Below are 19,839 nucleotides of genomic sequence, written 5' to 3'. Positions count from 1 at the left end.
CCCCGCGGGTTCCCGATCCACCCTTCAAACCGTACCAGAGACATCTCGTACAATACATATAGAATAAATTAGTATATATAGATAAATATATTTTAATATATAACATTTTAAATGTAGTAAATGTAGTCTTTTATTTTTAAATAAATTAGGGTGTTTTCTTACTCTTCACGCAGTCTGCTTTTATATATATATCAGTAATGACTATAATGTTACCTTGTTAACATGTGCTGGACTGTTTTTTATTTACATCATGTCAAAAATATAAATAAACTCCATATACACGTTCAACTTTATTTTACAAATTTAATGATATTTTATAAAATCATGAATTTATATTAGAAGAAATATTAGTTAGTTGCTATAACTCCCTTTCTAAAATATTAGTATGCGATAAAATTACGTGTTATTGCAATTCTCTTCACAACTTCGCTTCATTAAAACTAATTATTAACTTTGATATACTAAGGATTATTTTGAAGCTTCTCTCAATTGATATATTGAATGTATACTAATTATTATTTTTTCGAAGAAACATATATAATTTTTGATATAGTGCATTTAGACCTTCAGTTTTGTTATTAAAAAATGCGCTAAATAGTGGCTACAAACATAATTTTCACAATATTTTAAATTTTCTCTCAAATGAATATGCAAAATTTTTTATATGCAATGCATTTAGATCTTGTTTTGGACAATTTTTATAATAAAATACCTTAGTTAATTTAGTCATATGGCTTTCTAAAAAAAAATAGCAATTGTTGACATAAATTTAATATAAATAGTTCTAAACATAACTAATCTATTTAAACTTTATAAATTTCTAATTCAAGATAATTTTTTTGACTGCAATAACACTAAACTTTATAATTTAATTTCATTTTCAACTACAAATACTACTAACTCACGTAATTAAACACCTAATAATTTCACTTCACATATTTAAAAAATATGTGAAGTTAACACATTTTTAAGAAGTTATTCATGTACACTTCTACTAAACTGCACGTTTTTCTTCCTTTATACCTCTAATATTTTTAGTTGTGCAAAATTGATTATAAACAAATGAGTTAAAATTAAATTCTATCCAGAATCAACAATAACATTCATTAGCTCTTGTAGATAGAATTTCATTCTTGAAGTAATAGCTATCCAAAAATCAAAATAACTATCCATAAGAGATTCCTAACAAACAGACAAATGTTGGAAAAATAGCTATTAAAAAATCAAAATTATAATTTTAAATTTATTAGACTGAATTATATTATCACTTTAAAATTGACAGACTAATCAGTCTTAAGACTAACACAATATATATTCAAATCATTCTCATTGATGCCAATCTCCTATCATTCAAAAGTAGCTCGTTTCATCTGATGGTGATGATGATTCTTGATCATCTATTTTTCAATAAGAATATATTACATACATGTAGGGGTAATAATGCGCTAAAGCAAGAACAAATAGGTTAAATAAGTTTAATATTGGCTAGCAATGAAAAATAAAAGAGTAAGACCTATTTGGACAAGTGAGCTAAATTAAAATTAAGATCTCAATCATATAAATGTATTCATATACTAAATATTGGACATAAAGAATTAAATAAGATAAAGATTATAATCATAGAAAAAGAATAACACACACAAAAATAAAATAGTGGTTAGTATGATGCAACTACGTATTAAAGCTCAAATCTCATTTGGTGTGTATTGTACCTCTAATCTATGTTCCACAATTACTTTTCAAACAAGTTTAATGAAAGATTTTACTCAAATCAATAGGATGCCCTATAAAAAATGTCTTAAAAATTAATTATTTTGACTAAGTATCACAAAAGAAACCTTTTTTTTCGAAGGTTGGTTGGATGAAAATCAAATTCATAAGTTCTTTTTCTATTCTATACTAGTCTCAATCATCTCATGTATATAGAGAAAATAAACTAAGTTCTAGTATCCACATCATCCAAACACAACAAAAAGATTACTTGGACCGGAGACCATGATTGATTATGTAATGGGTCAGAGGCCGTGATTGATTTATGTTTGAGGTTTAGCAAAGTATGAAAAATCAAATTGGTTTAGCATAGACTTAATGAACCTATACTTGGAACATGTTGGTCATTATACAATTTAAGTAACTTTTAAGATTTTTATGATCGAAATATGAATTTGAATTTTTTGATAATTAATTATGGATTTTCAAAAAGATTCATAAGACGAGCGATGATCACTGAGATTGAAAACAACTTTTTTTATATATATCTTTTTATGAAAATTTTAAAACTTATCCAATGAGACCGTGTGGTTAGGTTCTCACCCCCTTATAGCCTTATCTTTTAGAAAATGGACGAAAAAACTTATAAAGAGACTACTGCGCTTTTAGTTATGTGACATTATTGTACTAGCATAATTATTTTTCCCTTGCCATTGTTGTTATATTTCTTTTGTAGGAGTCGTGTTTGTAGTAATATTTAATGTTTGTAAGTTATTTGTATAAAGAACTCTTGTTATCGTGTGTATGTGTGTATATTGTAAGGCATCTGCATTTATGCACAATCTTTCATACTCTGAAATATATTTAAGCTTTCATTGCGACCTTTGTATTTTGAATAATCATCCTTGTATTTTGTTCAAGCTTCTAAATTATAATACAAGTTCATATTATTCTATCATATTGTGAGTATTAATATTCATCATTAGTTTATTAGATGTTATTTTGTTATTGATATTACTCTTGTTTAATTTATATCTAATAGAATTAAATATTTACATTATTAATAAGATTTTAACAATAGTTGGTATCAGAGCCAAGTGAAAGCTTGGTTCTGGTATCTTCTCATGTGGTCATCATTTAAGTATATTTCTAGGAGAAGAAAAGAAAAGTTGGCCGTGTAACACCCTTACTATCAGAATGTCACGCTTTCGGTTATGCCACTCTGATAGTGAAGAATAGTACAACGACTTCTATATAATTAATATTAAAATAGGAGCCTTTAACTTGAAAACCGTCACACACACAAACACACACACACACACACATATACATTGAGATTTCTCATTCAAGTAACTTACAAATATTATAAACATACATATCGTTACAATTCCTATCCCTCTTTACAGAAACATAATAATAATAAAGGCGAGGAAAAAACTATAACTAATATATATCCAAACAAAACAGCACAGCTAGGAACTTAGCATAAACTTCATAAGCTTCCTCATCCATCCTAAAAAGAGAAGTACGTAGGGGTGAGAACATCGTCCTCGCAGGTTCTCAGTAGAGGGTTTAAGAATTGTCATAAAAAGATATTCAAAAGAAAATTATTTTCATACGCAGTGATCATCACTCGTCTTATGAATCTTTTTGAAAACTGACGGTTAATTATCTGAAAACTCCAAATTCATATTTTGAATTTATAAAAGTCAATCGAACATAATATCCAATGGGTTTCACTATAGACCAAAAGAACAAACTTACCACCAATTCATCCAATCACAGCCTCCGACACAAACACCAAATCACCGTCTTCGGCCCAACAACAAATCAACTCACAGACTCCGCCCCAACACAAAATCAAATCATGGCCTCCAATCTAAAGCGTAATCAAATCACCACTCAAACCACCACGCTCTAAACTAACCAGTCACAATCACAAGTAATAAAGTTCAAACACAATCAAGAGCAATTACAGCAAGTTTGGCAATTAGCAGTTAAACAAAAATACTCACATAAGCAAACCAAATACAATATACACACCCAAACAATGTCACATAGATGCAAATGATGCATGCCTTTCCTATGGCCAATCAGATCATTTGTCGGTTATACAGCCAAACCCGACATGCCCGGTAACGAACCCTGGACAATCCCTCAACGTGTGCAACCCCAAGGAAAATTCACTTTCCTTGGAGGAATTATCCTGAAAGGTCTATGCGACGGAGGGTCAAAAAACACCAACCCGGAGTAAGCAGGACAAAACCACAATCCTTGCGTCTACCCAGGAAGCTCAAATACCATCCAGGAGTAAGTGGGACAAAACCACAATTCTTGCATCTATCTAGAAGATCGAATATCAATAAATATCTTTTCAATCAAACATAATCAAATCGAATTAATAATATAGAATCAAACCGAAGGGAATCCTCGACCTTCTATCCAATTCCCTGATGCGACAAGTGAGGGAATCCTCAACCTCATGCTTGTCCGCCGCAACAAGAGAGGGTATCCGCAACCTCAAGTTTTAACTCGAATCAATTCAATAAAACTCGTTTTCATTCAAACTCCAAAAGTCTCAAATCGACTTCAATAATCAATTCTTCTTTCAAAATTCAATTCTCACTTAATCGAAATTTTTCAAACTACGTTAAATCATTTCAAGCTCAAACCTCTTTCAAAAGACAAAAGAAAATTATTTATTAGTTAAATCCCTTGACAATGCCTCTAGACTTTAGGAGAGCGACAACCAATCTCATCCTTTTAAACCAGCTTGCAAAACTTCTTCAAGAATCAAAATCTCAATTTAAAGTATTTTCATGGTCTCCAATCGTCGTCTCAAAATTAAATAAGTTAAATCATAAACCAACTCCAAAACTATTTCAAGTTTTAAAACTTTTTCAACAAGGTTCAAGCCATTCCATTTAGAAATTAAAAATCCTAATTGAAAACTCCAAAAGTATTACTTTCAGTATAAGCCTTCACATGCAGCTCAGGCCCAGATGGATGATGTGTAGGGATACCATCCACACAAGGACAACATTCAGAGTACCCCATATCAGCCTTTACAGACACCTCATCACCAGCCACATATTCATGTGGACCTGAACGACCCAGCTGGTACCCCTTATGATAGTTGGTTCGGTATGGGAGGGACACTCCATCTGCATATAGTGTGGGTATGCATGTTGATCCTCCTCCGGAGCAGCCTCAGAGGCCAGTCAGAGTTAGACAGCCTGCTCGGTGCGGTACAGGATCACACCTTTTAGGAGCATTTGGAGATGACAGCCACATGTCGGATGACGAGCACCAGGATCCGTAGCTATGTAGTTAATTAGCTTTTGGTTATTTATGTTTACCATCACCGGCTGTTGTGTCAGTTATGTATGGTCGAGTATGAAGTTGTTTATTTAATGTATTCGGGTCATTTATGTTTATCTTTAACTAATGAAGTCGTTTTAGTCAACGTATGCGGTTTATTCATGTTTATTTTTTTTCATGTATGGCCACATTGGACGATGATTATTTGATGTATGTGGTTTATTTATGCGATTTGTTAATCTTTATACCAAAGAGAATCACATGTAACATAGAACGCCACTAATGATAAGCACGCTACATTAAATGAAATCAACACATTATACAGGAAAAGTAATCATGAGACCAAAATATCACAATCAAACAAATATAGAAGCTACATAATCATAAGTGCAAGCTACCTAATAAACATAGAAAATACATAATCATGACACCTACGGATCAGGCCTGGGTGCTGATGCTCGCTGAGGGCAAGACCTGCGAGTGTGACCTGGCTGCCTGCATAGGCCACAACGCTTTCGCTACTGGTATCGGCCTCGTCCATCGTGTTACAGATTCTTGTATATCTTGGTCGACCTTCTCTTGCACGTCTCATATTCGGGTCAGGTACGACTGTCGGACCACCATAAGGTGGCCAAAGACCATCTGGAATAGGGGGTAGAAACCCCATCTGGTATACACCGAATACCTTCCTCATGGTATAGACTTCATTCACGTAGGTAGACCGATCCAACCGGTATTGGGCAAAGCATGCAATCGCATGGCAGCACGAGTAATGAAGAGCCTAAAAGTAATCGCAGTCACAAGTGCGATCCCAAAGGGAAACCCGATACGTACCAATCAAAAAGTAACCGGTAGGAGTCGTCTTAGCAACAGTGTACTCAGACTGATGCCTGTCAGACAGAGTAATGGTGAAGCATCTAGAGTCTTTCAAGTTCCGCTCTATAGCCTTCACCAGTGCCTGGCAATATCGTTGCCCAGATCCCAACTGTGCCTCTGCGGTCTGTCCTCTAATGACAAAAATCTCTGCCAGCCTCCCATATGTGGACTTCACCAGTGCAATAATTGGCAGATTCCAAGTCCCCTTCAATACAGAGTTTACACACTCAGATATATTCATGGTTATGTGGCCAAACCGTCTTCCTCCATCCTGGTGTTGGGTCCACTTATCGTACTCCAGTCGGTTGGCCCATTCACACATGGCCGGATTCTCAGTCCTCATGATATCAAACCAATAGTCAAACTCTGCCTCAGTTTTGGTGTATGCTGCATTCACTAACAGCCTCCTTGCATCCTGACCCTTGAAACTTAGAGCAAAGTTAGCGGCAACATGTCGAATGCAATATGCTCGATATGCGTGAGGCGGTCGCCATGGACTATCAGTAGCCTCTAGTGCAGCCTTAATGCCATTATGCCTGTCGGAAATCACTAGAATACCTTCTTGCGGGATAACATGTTCACGCAAGTGGGATAAGAAAAAGGCCCAAGACTCCGCATTCTCCCCTCCACGAGAGCAAAGGCTACGGGCAAGATATTCGAATTTCCATCTTGCGCTATTGCCAGAAACAAAGTCCCACCATACTTCCCATACAGATGAGTCCCATCGATGCTAACTAGTGGCTTGCAATGCCTAAATGCTTCAATGCATGGAGGAAATATCCAGAAAAGACGATGAAAGTACCTCGTAGACTCATCAACCTGATCACCAACACGGACTGGAGAAGTCTTCAACACTACCACGGTACCGTCCATCGTCGCCTGAACCCCTAGAATCCAACGTGGTAACTCGGCGTAGGACTCCTCCCAATCCCCATATATCTGTGCAACTGCCTTTCCTTTTGCCATCCACACCTTCCTATAACTAGGCCTGAAACCATACGTTGCCTCCGTAGCTTCTTGCAACACCTTTATCGTAACCGCTGCATCCGCCCTCACCAAAGGATATATCTTAGCACAAATGACATGGTGATCAAGTTGACGATGGTCACTGAAAATCGACATCCCCAAGCAAGTGTGAGATCCGTTGTACCTTCTAACCTCCCAAGTACCCTTGCGTTGTCGATGTGTGATGCGAATCAACCACGTGCACCCATTCCCAAACTCCTTGTATCTCCCATGAAACTTCAGATGATCTGACTCAAATCACCCGATACTGAACCCCACGACGGATGCTATAATCCTTAATACTCAACACAGCTTCCTCCTTAGTCTGGAAAGATTAGCCAATTAGAAAGTCTCCAGAAGGATTTCCTTCGTGTAACCCCTGCCTCCCGGAGGTGGGATCCATGTTCGGGTGCTGGCCGATTGCTTCCACGTTCAACGTAGAGAAATGTGGAGGTTGTTGGGCTGAAGCAGAACTGGATGGCCCACGACGTGCGGGTGGCGTGCTCGGAGTATCCTTTTCACTGTCTCCCAATATGTTATCTGGCTCACCCTCACCAAACAGTCCAGGTGACCTAGCTGCCACTGGTGGAGGGGTGAAGAGGGTGGAGGTCCAGCCAAGAGACAACTAGCTGCAATGACAGGCATCGAAGTCGATGCACCACCCACCGTCATCGACTGAGGATTTGGCGCCGATGCACCAGAACTATCAAAACCATCTTCCAACTTGGCAAAAAACTCGTGTATTCTCACCTCCAGAAAACTGCACCGACAATGAAACAAAACCAGCATGTCTTCGTCCGCCCCTATCACAAATGTTTCATACTGCACCCCAGATGACACAACCGCAATCGGAATCTTGTAAAATAACTTCTTCACCCACTTGGACCCACACAATGCTGCCTTCTGCAAAATGCTCGTCTTTAGTTCTGACAGAGTCATCGTGGATCGCACAAAAACATTGACCGGTTCTTTGTCGGTGAACTTAACTCCATGCCTCTTACTTTTTTTAATTTTCCCAGAACAATGGACTAGGACCAAAAAACTCTCCTCACTCATTTTTTATCAAGTGAAAATGACTCTCCACATCACAATACTTCTCTTGGATGGGTATTTATAGGCGAAATAGGTCCAGGCATAAACCGCTGGACCCCTTCCACGGTTTATGCCCATTTCACATTCAAGCAGAAATCGTGGCACCCCTTCTACGGTTTCCTCACATTTCCATTTCAACGTAAACCGTGAAACCCCTACCACGATTCACGTTCAGCCAGAATCTGCCAAATCCCTTCCACTTATTACATAAAGTAGTGGAAAATTGAATTTTCGTATCAAAGAACCAAATGTTGTATTTTGATAAAATTGGATCTCAAACATTTTAAATTGGTAAATTGCCCTTAAAAATTCTTTTCAAAAGGACTATTCAAATGGAAAATGATTTTTATCCATTAAAATTTTTTAAAAAAAATATAAAAAATAAATAAATTTTTAAAAATTAATCCAAACTAACTCTTAAAATACTTTTCAAGCACAATAGCTATGAACCATTTCATTACAAAAATATCATCATTCCAAAAATCATTTTCACATTGCAAACTACTTAACCAAAAAACCATTAGTTCTACTTGATAAAAATTTATATACACATTCAAACACCCCATTAATAAACTCATTGTTAAATGCATGTTAATAATATGACATAAAGAAGCATTCTACACATAACGCGGACACTGCCCTAGTTAGGTTGGGTTTGGTAAAACTTTTTTAAGAGGTGTTTGTGCTTTTAAAAAAGCACAAGCACCTCATTTTGCGTTTGGTAAATGAAAAAGCCCAAGTGTTTGTGCTTGCGGCTTTTAAAAGTTAGGGGTGCTTTTGAAAGCATCTAGAAGGAAGCGTTCAAAGCTGGCTTGTGCTTACCAAATTTTATTCATTTTTCGCACATATTTCCCGCTATTATATTGCCAGTGAAATCCTCATATATTTCTAACTTCTCATCCTAACCTTCACAAATTCTAACACAATCTTCATATATTTTTTATTTTTCAATCTAATCTTCACAAATTTCAACACAAATAAATCTCTATCACATATTAGGTATGAACTTCTATCTATTTATATTATTTTTTTGTGCGTTGTTTTTGTATTTTTTCAGTAGATCTATTATGTTTGTTTGTTTTTTTCTGTTCTTTGAAATGGGAAGAGGTTGACTTGATTTATGAAAACCAATCATAAAATTTTCCTTGCATGAACATTAGTCAAAATTATAATAACAACATATATATACATATGTAAATATAGATATATAATAAAAAAAGTAGTTTATTTGAGATATGTGTCCCATTTTTTATGATCTGTAAAGGTGAGCTAATATATATAGGTGGATAATAGACAGCACTAACATTAGATTACATACAAATTTTATTATTGACTAATGATAACTCTATTTATATTAGTACAGAGAGTAAATCAAGTAAATATGTAAATTATTAGCCTCTAAAATTTGAGTTAGTATCAAAATAAAGTTTTAATTGATTCAATTAGAACTCTAAAATTTGATTCATGAATCATATTATCAGTTTATTGTTTCTCGTAATTTTTTTTCAAGTAATGTTAATTAATTTATCCTATTATTCTTTTGTTTTTATAATATATCTGGTTCCTGTGTTATTATTGGCCTACTAGAATAGAATAATATTGTATATTTATTAGTCTTATTAATTGATAATAATACTTTATGAAGTTTATTATTGTGTAACACATAATAAGCATTTAGGTTTACTTGACTTAAAAATTCATGATTTACTTTGTTTTCAATCTTTCAATTTTTGTATGAACTTATGGAATAATTTTTGTTATCATATGATAAGTTTTAATGGATACAACAATGAATTTGATCACATTTGATCACATCTGAAGAGAAAAATGATGGAAAAGAAATTACACAATGGAACAAAAATCTAGTAGATATCTTTTGTGCTTTGTGTGTGAAAAGTATTGAAGCTAGTAGCAAATCCGGCACACATTTTAATACCAAAGGTTAGAAACAATTGATAGCTGAATTCACAAAAGCTATGGGAAAAGAATATAATAGAAAATAATTGAGAAACAAAATGGATCAGTTGAAAGTAGATTGGAAGAATTGGAAGCAATTGAAAGGAAACGAGACTGGACTTATATGAGATTCTGCTAAAAAGACAATTGATGCAAGTGAAGAGTGGTGGACTAAAAAATTAGCGGTTAGTATTCTTAAGCTTAGCTTGGTAAGTATAGTAGCATACATATTGTTATATATAATTATATATAAGTATCAATATTTTATGTAGGTTATTCCAAAGGCTAAAAAATATAAAAAAGAAGGAATTCATCTAGATTTTGAGGCAACATTGGATAGGATGTTTTAAAGAACAGCTGCAATAGGAGAAGATGTTTGGACTATCTTCCGGAATAGTTTCTTCTTCAATTGAGAAAGATACACAACCTGAAGATAGTGAGGATTCTGATATAGAGCCTGAGTCTAGTGTTATAAACATTAAAAGAAAAAGGAAAATTTTCACTAATGCTAATACTAATAAGAAAGCAAAAAAAATTAGAGGTGCTCAGAAATTGTCACACTAAATTGATAGACTTTGTGAGGCTGTGGAACGTAGGAGCTCCAATAAGAATGATATTTTGGGACCTAGTATAACTCAAGCAATAGAAGAACTGGATGCTATACTGGGTATAGATCCACTTGGACAAATTTTTGTGTTTGCAACTCGACTCTTCTTGGATAAAGATAAAAGAGAGCTGTTCATTGCCTTAAAGCACAAAGAAGTCAAAATTGCGTGGTTAATGAATGAAAAGAATGACCAAAAGGAGAAGGAGAACAATTTGTTTACAAATCTTTTTTAAGATTTTTTTACATTCATTTTATAGACAATGAGTTGTGTGTACTGTTTACATTCATTTGCTTAAATATTTTTTATTTTATTTCATCTTTTTTATTGCAAATAAAAATTACGGTACTTTAATTTCTTGATATATTATTCTACTAAATTTTAATCTTTGTGTTCTTTCTTTTAATATAATTATTATACAGTGCATTAGAATATGGAAATTGATTATGATGAAGAGGAAGAGGAAGAATTTAATCGAGTTTTAACTTTCACAGCATGTTTGGTCTTACAATATTATGATATACTTATCTATAAAAGACCATGCATGACTTCTACACAAACAGGAAACAAATGGCTTAAAGAGATATTAGAAGGAAATAATAGTCATTGTTGCAGCATGTTTAGGATGGAAAAAGATGTTTTCAAAAGACTATGTTATGATTTGGAAACAAACTATGGTTTATGTGCCTCAAGGAGAATAAGTGCTGCAAAAATGTTAGCAATATTCCTATTTGACCTAGGAGGTGAAAACTCAAATAAGTCAACCAAGGAGCGATTTCAACATTCTGGTGAAACAATAAGTCGAAAATTTGAAGAAGTGCTACAAGATGTGTGCAAAATGGCCATAGACATCATTAAATCAAAGGATCGTGATTTTAAAGAAGTGCCTACAAAATTAAGGAATGATGATAGATATTGGTCTCACTTTAAGGTAATTTATATATTATTTATTTTAAAAAATATTATAAATAATTACAAAAAAAATTATTATCTTTCATGCATGTGTTGGTATTAGATTCGCTTTATAGTATTCGCAAAATTGATGCTCTAATCATGTTAATCATAGGATGCAATTGGTGCTATAGATGGAACTCATGTGCCAGTGATTGTGTCTACTGAAGACCAAATTCGATTTATTGGTAGAAAGAAAATTCCAACCCAAAATGTTATGGCTGCATGTAATTTTGATGTGGAATTTACTTTTGCTTTGGCCGGTTGGGAAGGGACAGCTCATGACACAAGAGTATTTTTATATACAATTGGTACATCTGAGTTGAACTTTCCAAAACCTCCACCAGGTAATACTTGATTATCTTTAAGATTAAATTATATACTCCATATATAGATTTAATTTCTTATCATGTTTTCTTTCATTTAATAATATACAGGTAAATACTATTTAGTAGATGTAGGCTATCCAGAAAAAATAGGTTATCTAGGACCATATAAAGGAGCAACATATCATTTGCCAGAATTTTGTTGTGTTAGTGGACCTTCTGGATACTACGAAATATATAACTATGCTCATTCTTCACTTAGAAGCGTGATAGAACGTACATTTGGAGTTTGGAAAAAGCGATGGAAAATTTTACGAGATATGCCTAGTTTTAGCTATAAAAAAACAAATTCAAATTGTTATTGCAACAATGGCTCTACATAACTACATTAGACGTTATTCTATAAGTGATCGTAAGTTTAAAAAATATGATCAGATGGACGTTGAGCTTGAAGAAGAAGATGGATATGGCGATGAATGTGAAGCTGAAAATGGGGTTGAAAAAGTTGGAGATAAGTTTCTTGGAACTATGGAGATGGTTTGAAATAATATAGCATCAAGTTTGATTGGTGGAAAAAATTAGATTATAGTGATTTAGGTAATTTAGTATTTTTAGTGATGATATTTAGGATAAAATAAATTTTTATGTTACTTATATAAAATTTTAAAGTTAAAAAATAAAAGAGTTTATTTATTATATTTATGTTTATTATGAATTTTTTATTTTAATATTATTTTATTTTAAAATATTATATGAAATTTTAAAGAATTTGAAAAAAGAAATTATTCTTCGTTATAAACATGTTTATTATAATTTTTTTAACTTTTAAAAGCTGTTTTACCAAACACAATTGTCATGTTTATGCTTATTAAAAGTCATTTTTAATGTGATTTTACCAAACGCAAGTGCTGCAGTTTTTAAAAAGCTGTCTTTTAAAAGACAGCTTTCATAAGCTACTTTCGAAAAGTAAAAGCTTTACCAAACCAAGTATTAATATATTACAACTTTGTTAGGTACCCAATTAGGATACTAACTAACTCTACCAATTTTAGTGCAGGGCCCAACAACAAAGGCCATTAACACACAAAAAACCATCCGACCACTTTCACCCACACTAACCCTAACATACCTTTTCAGATTTAGAAGCAGTAAAAAAACGTAACTCAACCACACACCACTTTCTTCCCACTCCCAACCACGCTACTACTAGAGTCCATCCAGTCATGCCGTCGTCTTCCAATAAGTTCCAGCAACACCGTCGCTACACCAAGAAGTCGTATGCCAACTCGACAACACCGAAAGCATAGCCCCAACAAAGGCAGTCTTCGCGCGCCATCACTGCCTTCGCAGAACTTTTCTGCGCATTGTTGCTGCCTCGCCGGACCAGACTTTTCGCACTGTTGCTTCCTCCGCACATCCCGTCCCCTCGCGCCATCACTGCCCTTGTGCTACCTGACCCTGCGATGTCAACCCTGTAAATATTTTTTTGTATTGTAGTTGGATGTTTCTTAATACAGGTTTGCAGATGTTCCTTCTTGATTAATGGAGGTTTCTCTTCTCTTTACATAGATATTATTTTGTATTGTAGATGGATGTTTTTTACTATAAGATTGTAGATGTTTCTTTTAATTGGTGGATGTTTTTTTGCTCTTGGCTAGATGTTACTGTGTACATAGCACATAGCACATGTGTCGTTAAACACAATACATAACATAGGCCACGGATTCGTTACTCCCACATTTACGTGGGAGTATCATTAATAACCACCACAAAAATATTTATAAAAAAAGAACTCGTTTTTTTATTTTTGAAAAATTAATAATTAGATATTTTCCTCGATAGTTTTTTATTTTAGTCATTCCTCCCTTTTCTTTTGAATCAAAGCTTTAAAAAAGAGACCAGAGCTCTGCTAAGATTTCTTCTCTTTGAATCATCGTCGCTCGTTCTCTCTCCCTTTCCCTCTGCAGTTGCTGGTTTTGTGTTCCTTGCCCTGTGATATCGCTCGTTTTCTGCACTTCACCCTGCGGCGTCGCTTGTTATCTCTGAATCACTATTGTTACTCTGCTCCTCCCTGTGTCTTACCATATCTTGTCATCGCTGTTGGATGGTCTCCCTTGTCTTACTGCCGTCCCTGCTCAAAGACGAAGCTCCATTTTTTCTCCTATCTAAAGCAAGTCCTAATACTATTAGGATGGCGCATATTACTCATCGTCCTATATAGTCATACAATTGAAGCGGTTGCCATGTACTCACGAAATTGAAAAAGTTATTGTTCCACTTTGCAGATGAATAATATAAGGATTTATGTATTTTAAAAGTTATGTGCTTTAAGGATGAATATTTAACTCTAATTCCTATGAGAGTAGCTAATTCCAGTGTTCTATTCTTGATTCTTGTATTTGACACAAATTGATGAAATTAGATTATGAAAAATTGTCAAATGTGGCTTATACCTCACTTTAACATGATTTGCATCGGAGGTAACAACTAGCAAGGTTTCTTAAAAAAATTTTCAACTCTATTCAATATTCATTCATTAGGTTGAATTGAAAATTATTCTTGATTCTTGTATCTGACATTGTCTTGCCACTTGGGTGGATCGTGATATTTAAAATACAATTCTTAGTCTTTTCACGTGTTTATGCACATCAAATTATTAACATTGTGATTTAATATCTATTTTCTTTTGCTCAACTTCTTATTGAAACTGTCCATGTCCTCATTGGTGCAGTTTCATACTTTTTTAGACCGAGATTTGTTTCTTAACGGGGTGATGTGATTTATATTGCTTATTACTTTATTGAGGACCAATTAGTCTATTATTCATGTTTGCAATTTTCATTGTAAGTAGTTGACTGCTCTATTGTAAGTGATATTTTGATTTTCTTGTGTAGAGTTAAAAACTTAAGGTAAAAGACTCAACTGTCAAAGATACTCCCTATTGCCAAGGATGGGGCTTGTGTGAGAACCGAGAGATACCAAACTACCTCACATTAAATTGTTGTATTTCGTGTGAAAAGCTTAGCCTAAATGTAGTTGTGATTGGCACTACTATGCATCATTATGTCTTTGGTTATAGTTTGAGCTTCCTTTATTTTCAAGCTAACTATAATTGAATTTTTGACGGTGTGGCACTACTTTTACAGCGTTGAAATGATGTGTATAATTATTAATGTGATTTTTCAGCATTTTTAAAGACATGCTGGTGTTCTCTAAATGCAAAAGTTTAATTTTGATTATAGCATTAACCATATGACTTCTTTTTAGTTTTTTCTGTGTTTGAAAAAACCTGGAAATTGAGCTGAAATCAGCTATAATGGCAATATATATGCGAGGATGTTGCACTTGCTTAGCTTGATTCACATTTCTAACTTCCTTAATCTTGGATTCGATATCAACATTAGTTTACATATCCAAAGAATTGAATCATGCCATCCAGAATAGCTTGTTAAAAAAATGATTTCATCTACTAATTACTACCTGTTAAAAAACGAGTAAAAATTCTAAAGTTTAAAAATGACAAAATTACAAAAACTAATCACCCTTAAATTAATAAAATCAATAAATAGAAATTACAAAAACTAAAAAAAAAGGTTGAAAAAACAGACATTATTCATGCCAAAGCACCATATGCCCATTTAACATGAGTACATCTATCATAGTCCCAAAAAATATGTAGAAAACATAAGACAATTAAAGAGTAAATTTTTTTAATGAATGTTGATAACAAGCTATATATAAAATTCTTTGGGAACTAGTTGCTATCAAGTACAAATAAAAATGTCAATAACACAAGAAACTGATCGGTTCTCATATGCCTCAAAATCACAATAAAGCATAGGATACATATATGCCCTTGTATAAACCAACTAAAACCTTGGACCTGAGATTAGGAATCTGTTAAAACTTTTACTTGTTCAAATGGCAAAAGTAACAGGTTTCACCAACCTTTGATGTAATGCAATGTTGTTAAAACTGGCAAACTTTGAACCATTGAGCATGCTTCTCTACAAATTCGTTCAGAAAATCAACAAGTTTGTCCTCATTGATGTTTGGTGTCACCACCACATATGCTACATTTTTCTAATATACTCTAGTCTTGCTATTTAAACACACAAAGCATTGGACACTCCACAAATTTGTGGTTGGAGACACTAACTACCAATGGACTTCTTAAAAGAAACTTTTGGAGCCTGATGCATGAAATTAACTCCGTAATATTCGCACAGATAGACCGACAAGTGCACCGAGTCGTCCAAGTAATACCTCAGGTGAGTGAGGGTCGATCCGAAGATTGTTGGTAATGGTTATCTTGTAGATCTTAGTCAGGCGATTAGAGAAAATGATAGTTGTCACGAAAAACGCATAAAATAGAATAAATAAATAAAACGTTACTAGATAGGTGTGAAATCAGTTATGATAGAACGGTTGAGGCTTCGGAGATGTTTCTTTCTTCTGGATCAACTTTTCTCACCATCTACTCCAACTTCTGATGATTCATTCCATGGCAGGCTGTAAATGATTAATGTCGGATTAGCGGTCATCAATCTCCTCTACTTCAGATCAAACGCCGGGTCAGCGATCATCCAATCTGAATGGGGGTGAAGCTCCTGCAGTCCATTCCCTTGGTGATCCTACTCAAAGCGCCACAGACAAGGTCGAATCTTTCGGATCAGAGAAAGCTGCATCTTGGTTCTAGCCTATACCACAAAGGCCCTAATCGACCCGTACCTCGGCTACACTGATGTCTCCAAGTACCCAACGAAGTTGAGGATTAGCTGTCTAAGAGATGTATAATCAAGTTTGTGGTTCAGTACTATCCCGTCAAGGACTCGCACGAACCCATGTGAAATAGGGATGATGGTCAAGTTACACTCCCAATTCATTATGATGAAGAACGAAGATACATCTTAGAATGAAATCAAGCATAGATTGAAATAGAATAGTGATATTATTAATCCATAAGAATCAGCAGAGCTCCTAACTTTAACCTAGGAGGTTAGTGACTCATACTGTACATAAAATAGTGTTCAAATGTAAAAGTGGGGGAAGAAGATTGGCAGAACCCCTAAACAAGGGTGATCTTCTCCTATATATACTAATCTGATAACAAAGAATTACAGAAATAAGATAAACTAGTCTTGTAGTGCGAAAATCTACTTTTCGGGCCCACTTGGTGAGTGTTTGGGCTGAGCTTGAGTGAAGCCACGAGTTGGTACTCCCTCTTGGGCATTGGACGCCAGGAATGGGGTTGGTGGCTGGCATTGAACGCCAGTTTTGGGCCTTTATTTCCAAAGTAAAGTATGAAGTATTATATATTTCTGGAAATGTTAGCTTTTCATAGCCATTAAGATCGCACCATTTGGACTTTTGTAGCTCAAGAAATGCTCCTTCGAGTGCATGGAGGTCAGAATCTGACAGCATATGCAGTCTTTTCTCTGTCTCTGAATCAGACTTTGCCAAAACTCCTCAATTTCAGCCAAAAAATACCTGAAATCATCATAAAACACAACAACTCAAAGTAGAATCCAAAAATATGAATTTTGCACTAACACCTATGAAAACATAATGAAACTTAAACAAAACATAATGAAAACTATATGAAAATGATGCCAAAAAGCGTATAAAATATCCGCTCATCAAAAACCAACTTAAATTGTTGCTTGTCCCCAAGCAACTAAAAACAAAGTAGGATTAAAAAGAAGAGAATGATACAATAAATCTCAGAGTTTTTAATGAAGCTCAGTTTCAATTAGATGAGCGGGACTAGTAGCTATTCACGTCTAAATAGTTTTGGCATCTCACTTTTCTTTGAAACTCAGAATAATTGGCATCTTTAGAAACTTAGAATCCGAATGATACTATTGATTCTCCTAGTTCATTTCTTTTTTATTCTTGAACACAGCTTCTATTGAGTCTTGGCCGTGACCCTAAGTGCTTTATTTTTCAGTAATACCACTGGATACATAAACGCCAGAGACACTTAACTGGGTGAACCCTTTTGGATTGTGATTCAGATTGCTAGAATCCCCAGTCAGTGGTGTCTAGAGTTCTTAAGCACACTCTTTTGCTTTGGATCACGACTTTAACTGCTCAGTCTCTAGGGAAGCAGCTCATTTGAACTGTTTAGGCTAAGATTTTGTTTCTTTTGGGCCCTCCTAACCATTGATGCTCAAAGCCTTGGATCCTTTGCTCTTGCCTTTTGGTTTAAAGAGCTATTGGCTTTTTGCTCTTACCTTTTGGGTTAAAGAGCTATTGGCTTTTTCTTTTTCTGTTTGCTTCTCTCTTCTTTTTTCTTTTTTTTTTTTTTGCTTTTTGATGCTTTTTCTTGCTCAAAGGATCAATTTTTGGATTTTTCAGATTACCAATAATACTTCTCTTTTATCATCATTCTTTCAAGAGCCAAAATTCTTAACTCCAACATCAAATATGCACTGTTCATTCATGCATTCAGAAAGTAAAAGCAATGCCACCACATCAACATAATTGAACTATTCTTATTATATAACTCAAGTTCATTCATCTTTCTTTTCTTTTTCAAATAAAATTTTTCTTTTAAGTATGGTGAGAGATGCATGGAATATTTCATAGCTTAAGACATAAAATAAAAATGATCATGCATTAGAAACAGATAATAAAGCAAAATACATGGAAAACAGATAAATGACATAGGCAACAAGGAATTAAGGGAATGGGTCCACCTTAGTGACGGCGGCTACTACTCCCTCTTTGGAATCCAATTGAGCGCTTGATGTCTTCTATGTCATGCCCTTGTCTTTGTTGTTCTTCCCTCGTGGCTCTTTGATCTTCCCTTATTTCATAGAGAATGGTGGAATGTTCTTGATGTCCCATCCTCAACTGATCCATGTTGGAGCTTAATTTTCCTAGAGAAGTATGCAATTGGTCCCAATAAACTTGGGGAGAAAAATGCATTTCTTGAGGCATCTCAGGGATTTCTGTTGAGGCTGCTCCACATGCTCTTGTTGAGGTGCATGTGTAGGCTCTCTAGTTTGCTCCATCCTTCTTTTAGTGATGGGCTTGTCCTCCTCAAAGAGGAAGTCTCCTTCCATGATAATTCCAGCTGAATTGCATAAGTGACAAATAAGATGGGGAAAAGCCAACCTTGCTAAGGTGGGAAGGCTTCTCAGCTTTCTTGTACAATTCTTGAGGTATTACCTCATGTACCTCCACCTCACTTCCAATCATGATGCAATGAATCATAATGGCTATGTCAATGGTCACTTCTGATCGACTGCTAGGAGGAATGATGGGGCGTTGGATGAATTCCAACCATCCTCTAGCTACGGACTTGAGGTCAAGCCTTCTCAGTTGGATAGGCTTGCCTTGAGCATCCATCTTCCACTGAGTTCCTTCCACACAAATGTCTAAAAGGACTTGGTCCAGCCTCTGATCAAACTTGACTCTTCTAGTGTAAGGATGTGGGTCTCCTTGCAATATTGGAAAATGGAGCGCCAACCTTACACTCTCTGGGTTGAAATCCAAGGGTTGCCATCGGACCATGGTGCTCCAATTTTTGGGATGTGGGTTCACACTAGTGTCATGGTTTTTAGTGACCCATGCATTAGCATAGAACTCTTACACCATCAAGATTCCAACTTCTGGGATAGGATTGATTAGGACTTCCCAACCTCTCTTCCGAATTTCTCGTCGGATCTCCGGGTACTCATTCTTTTTAGCCTAAAAGGGACTTCAGGAATCACCCTTTTGTTTGCTACTACTTCATAAAAGTGGTCTTGATGAGCTTTGGTGATGAATCTCTCCATCTCCCAATGTTTGAAGGTGGAAGCAACAGCTTTCCCTTTCCTCTTTCTAGAGGACTCTCCGACTTTGGGTGCCATAAGTGTGAATGGAAAGCAAAAAGCAAGGCTTTTCCAGCACCAAACTTAAAAGCTTTGCTCGTTCTCGAGCAAAAAAATAGAAAAAAATAGTAGAAGAAGACGAGAATAGAGTGGAGAAAGAGGGAGAGAGGGTTCGGC

General features: G+C 35.0%; 1 protein-coding gene across 1 annotated transcript; it reads left to right on the top strand.

Moving 5' to 3' along the window:
* LOC107627056 lies at positions 10,999-12,385 on the top strand. Its single transcript, XM_016329928.1, has 4 exons — positions 10,999-11,496; positions 11,632-11,863; positions 11,954-12,108; positions 12,278-12,385. Exons 1-4 carry the CDS (start codon positions 10,999-11,001, stop codon positions 12,383-12,385), a joined length of 993 nt encoding a protein of 330 aa, XP_016185414.1.

This window comes from Arachis ipaensis, chromosome B02, assembly GCF_000816755.2.
Source record: "Arachis ipaensis cultivar K30076 chromosome B02, Araip1.1, whole genome shotgun sequence".
NCBI classification, from domain to species: Eukaryota; Viridiplantae; Streptophyta; class Magnoliopsida; order Fabales; family Fabaceae; genus Arachis; species Arachis ipaensis.
The sequence above is the reverse complement of the archived record's forward strand: the minus strand, read 5'-3'. Positions and strand labels throughout refer to the sequence as shown.